Source organism: Micromesistius poutassou, assembly GCF_964030765.1.
Source record: "Micromesistius poutassou genome assembly, chromosome: 8".
Taxonomy (NCBI): domain Eukaryota; kingdom Metazoa; phylum Chordata; class Actinopteri; order Gadiformes; family Gadidae; genus Micromesistius; species Micromesistius poutassou.
Window position 1 is genome coordinate 21073085 of NC_140278.1, and position 5000 is coordinate 21078084.

A 5000-nucleotide genomic window follows, 5' to 3' on the forward strand; every position below is an offset into this window, starting at 1 on the left:
TATCTGGAATGCCCTATCTGCCCCTTAACGAGGTCTATCTGGAATGCCCTGGCTGCCCCTTAACGAGGTCTATCTGGAATGCCCTATCTGCCCCTTAACGAGGTCTATCTGGAATGCCCTGGCTGCCCCTTAACGAGGTGTATCTGGAATGCCCTATCTGCCCCTTAACGAGGTCTATCTGGAATGCCCCTGTGTTGCTCTGGAGACAGACCGACCAATCAGAAATGCTGCACCAATTCAGACATCAGGAAATGCGATATTTTTCTCCCTTTTGTTTTGAACGATACTGTAACATATTTCAGCCATAATATTCTCCCATAGCCACAATACTGAGTAAACATAACATAAGCTGTAAGACTTGTGTATAGCCACAACCAGGCACAACCAGCTGATCATACATAGATGAAGGGGGGCGGGCTTTTAAAGCCACAGAACACGCCCACCTCTACCTGGCTATTTAACTCGGACTCCGCCATTTTAGAATCAGAATCTCTTGGGCGGCGTATCGATTAGATGTAAAGCTTAGAGACGCTCCGCGCGTGTTATATACGATCCCTCTCCTTTTGTTTCATAGACGATAGACAATAGACCAACCACCTTAACCAAATAAAGTGAGTTAAAAGCGATCCTGTCTCGGCGGCCCTTCCTGGACTAAAATATCATAACAATACTTTATACAAGTCAAGGCTGTTTGAAGTTTGAACAGGCGACATTGTAACTATTGGTGGTGCCACTGATACACCCCGCATTGACCTTACACTAGATATCTGGGTCACGTGAGTGAGTGATTCTTGAACGACAGTGACAACGCTCCATACATGCAGCAGATTTACAAAACATTTAACACAACACAGCGAGCTAGGCTAATGAGCTAGGAGGCTAAGAAGCTCACTTGAAGAACAGAACCTTTCCCCCTGAACGACGCGTCCTGCATGTCGCGTGAGCTGCACTATCGTCCTTCACCCCCGGTCACACTGCTCACAGAGGTGCGTTCAAAAGGGGTTGAAGTCCTTCTATGTGAGGTGGCAACTGTCAGACAGACATCGGAAGACACACTACCTTGTACACATCACGTCTTTGTGTAACTATGGGAGTTAAGATGTATTTTACATTTGATGCACAAGATGCACTGTACCCATTTTTTTTGTATCAGGCCTTGATTGTACGTTTTGATTGTCTTTTTGCTTTGGATGAAGGCATACAGTCTGTTAAACAAAATATAACACTATATAATGTGACACATTTCAGCCGTAATATCCTCACATAGTCACAGGGGGCAGCACCGAGCACATACAGTAAAGCCGCAACACTTGCACATAGCCAAGAGGGGGCAGCAACGGACACACAGATGAAGTGAGCAGCGTTCAAACGTTGTAGAAGAAGCCTACTTTTACTTTTGTCTATCTAAGCAGCATTCTAACTTTGAGAAGACAGAATCTCTTGGGGCGGCGTATCGTAGATATATAAAGCTTAGAGACGCTCCGCGCGTGTTATATACCATTCCTCTCCTTTTGTTTCATAGACGATAGACCAAAACCTTTACCAAATAAAGTGAGTTAAAAGCGATCGGCTGCCTTTCCTGGATTCAAAACAACATAACAACAACGATAATATAAACGTACACAGTCTATATAAGGTCTAGTGAAGATCTGGACGAAGATCGTCTGCTCCTCCACAATCCCTCTCCCTCGCCCCCCCCCCCCCCCCCTTGACCACTGACAACGGAAAACACCCTCCGTTCCCTAGACAACACCCCCCCCCCCCCCTCCAACCAGAGCCGCCTGGGCGTGACGGCGTGACCCCCCCCCTCCCCCTCCTCACCTTGTCCGTAGGGCTGCAGGTACCAGGTCCGCCCAGAGCGGCCCGGCTGGGCGGTGCTGGGCAGGAGGGTGGGGGTCACCGCCCAGCTGGTCTTCACGTCGCCCTTCTTGTTGCCCCCGCCCCCCCCCCCCTCCCCCCCCGGCCGTGGGGACCTCCACCACGGGGATGGGGGCGCAGTGGTTCAGCTGGCCCGTGAAGTACAGCACCTCAGTGTAGCCCTCCTCGCACTGGCACAGCGCCGCCTGCAGGGGGCAGCGAGGGACCGCGCGTCAGAGGAGGAGTGGGGGTGGAGGGAGGGTGGAGGGAGGGTGGTGGTGGGTGTGGAGGATAGGGATGCATGCTTGTGTGTGTGTGTGTGTTGGTGATGTTGTGCGTTTGTGACGTTTGTGATGTTTGTGAGTCTTTTCTGGAGACGAATAGACTGCATTGTGCACTTATTGTGTGTTGTACGTCCTGGCACTTAAAAATAGTACTTAGCATCATGTAGCATCTTACCCTAGCTGTCTCTGTTGTGTATGGGGAACGGGTTAACCTAGTGATGGTTAGTGTGTACGGGGAACGGGTTAACCTAGTGATGGTTAGTGTGTACGGGGAACGGGTTAACCTAGTGATGGTTAGTGTGTACGGGGAACGGGTTAACCTAGTGATGGTTAGTGTGTACGGGGAACGGGTTAACCTAGTGATGGTTAGTGTGTACGGGGAACGGGTTAACCTAGTGATGGTTAGTGTGTACGGGGAACGGGTTAACCTAGTGATGGTTAGTGTATACGGGGAATGGGTTAACCTAGTGATTGTTAGTGCGTGGTTCTTGGTTCTATGAACATCCTTACACAGAGATATATCGTTGTATCTCTTTCTTCTGACAGATGTATTTTATTTTAAGTCGCTTTGGGTAAAAGCGTCTGCTCATGCCAATGTAAAATAATGGACTATGACTAACATAACATGTATCAGGGGACTGAATAGTTGACACACATACACGCCCAGACAGACACACACGTAACATCTTTAAATCTCAGCTCCGCAACACTGGGCACATGCTCTCTGTGGCCAGCAGAGGGCAGCGTGACACCTCGTGGTGAGGCCGCTGTGAGCTGGCTCTGGGTGGGTGGGGGGGGGGGCATGTTGGGCATTAGAGATGAAGCCCTCCACTTTGGCCCTAATGGTGGGATTAGCCGTTAGTGGCCACACACACACACACAGACACACACACAGACACAGACACACACACACACACACACATAGACACAATAGACACGTATACGACCTACACTGGACACACACACACACACACACACACACGAATGCTACACACACTAGATGCAGACTTGTACATACACACACACACACACGCACACACACACACACACACACAGACACGTATACGACCTACACTGGACACACACACACACACACACACACACACACACACACACACACACACACACACGAATGCTACACACACTAGATGCAGACTTGTACACACGCACACACACACACGCGCACACACACACACACACACACACACACACACACACACACACACACACACACACACACACACACACACACACACACACACACACACACACACACACACACACACGTGTGCCTCCTCTATAATGGCTTAGCAGGAGGAGGAGAGATAGCGGGGGTCTGGCTGCTGGCCGGGGAAATCCAAGTGCAGGTCAGAGCCTCACGCTGGGGGGGGGCCTCCCCCCCCCTCTGGGGCCCCCCCCCCCTCGGTGGCTGCTATTGTGATTTATGTAGTTTAACAAGGCCGCCATTGCCTTATCTTTAAAACGTTTGCTGTTGTAATTTTGTGCTACGGTATCTGTGACTGCTACTGGGCTGTAACGAGTCCAATCGTTTAACGTAGCCCAAATGAAAAGGCCGGATGGCCTACCTGTACCGTGTTTTTCCGTCCTCCAAAATGGTAGGCAGGGCTAATGCTAAAGCTAAAGCCAGCGGGCTAGTCGTGCGTTCTGGGTGTGTGAAATGGTAGGACGGGCAAGGGCACAGAGCAAACTGGATTTTGAGAGTATCCAACCCAAAAAAAATCTCACTCCCCTCCCTTTTGGGGGAGTGGAAGCCACTCCCCCAAAAGGGAGGGGTGAGAGACACGCCCCCAAAAGGGAGGGGTGAGATGTTTCAGTTGGTAACCATCCAACTGAATTACGTGTTTCAGTTGCTAACTATCCAACTGAATTACGTGTTTCAGTTGGTAACTATCCAACTGAATTACACTTTTCAGTTGGTAACTATCCAACTGAATTACACTTTTCGGTTGGTAACTATCCAACTGAATTACGTGTTTCGGTTGGTAACTATCCAACTGAATTACGTGTTTCGGTTGCTAACTATCCAACTGAATTACATTTTTTCGGTTGGTAACTATCCAACTGAATTACACTTTTCGGTTGGTAACTATCCAACTGAATTACGTGTTTCGGTTGGTAACTATCCAACTGAATTACGTGTTTCAGTTGCTAACCATCCAACTGAATTACGTGTTTTTCGGTTGAAGACTTTCAAAGTCTCTCCTGCTCTCCAGCGAGCTCGCCGGGCCTCCCTTTAGCCGCCCGCCGCTCTGGATGAAAGCCGACCCGCTGAGCCACTGATGAGCAGTGACACAGCAGCGACCCGCACCAAGCAGACTGAGTCACCCACCTCGCTGCAGAAGGACTTGGGGCTGAGGCAGGGCGGGTCGCACGAGCTGTTGTCGCCGGGCGGATTGATCGGAGGACATCCGCCTGGGGGGGGGGGGGGGGGGGGGTCGAAGGTTGTGAAACACACAGGAAGTGATCGGTCACACACACACACAGGAAGCGATTGTGTCACATCACATTGCTTTATCCGATCACCATTTTGGCTTCTCGGTTCGATATCCCAGTCTGTCGGTGACGGATACCCCAGTTAGACCAGTGACAGGTGACCCCTAGGCATACATCAGTGTTACAGTCAAGTTCTGGTCAGTATTCGTGTACGATTTGATCAATCAACGTCAGATAAATGAGTTATGCGTTAGTGAGAGAGTGAGAGAGTGCTACCTGTACCTGTGAGGCTGTGTTAGTGACTCAGTGAGAGAGTGAGAGAGTGCTACACTGTACCTGTGAGGCTGTGTTAGTGAGAGAGTGAGCGAGTGAGAGAGTGCTACCTGTACCTGTGAGGCTGTGTTA

The 5000-nt window shown here is 50.1% G+C and overlaps 2 protein-coding genes across 3 annotated transcripts in view; one reads left to right on the forward strand and one right to left on the reverse strand.

Moving 5' to 3' along the window:
• The window catches only part of LOC311351107 (uncharacterized protein), a 223410-nt gene that overhangs the window by 121369 nt on the left and 97041 nt on the right, over positions 1–5000 (forward strand). The gene's annotated exons all lie outside the window — the stretch shown is intronic.
• thsd7ab (thrombospondin, type I, domain containing 7Ab) overlaps positions 1–5000 on the reverse strand; it is a gene marked incomplete at its 5' end in the record, with an annotated part of 48085 nt that overhangs the window by 4942 nt on the left and 38143 nt on the right. The window contains 3 exon segments of the mRNA XM_084471110.1: positions 1822–1936; positions 1938–2063; positions 4492–4574. Of these exon segments, the coding sequence (XP_084327236.1) occupies positions 1822–1936; positions 1938–2063; positions 4492–4574 (324 nt within the window).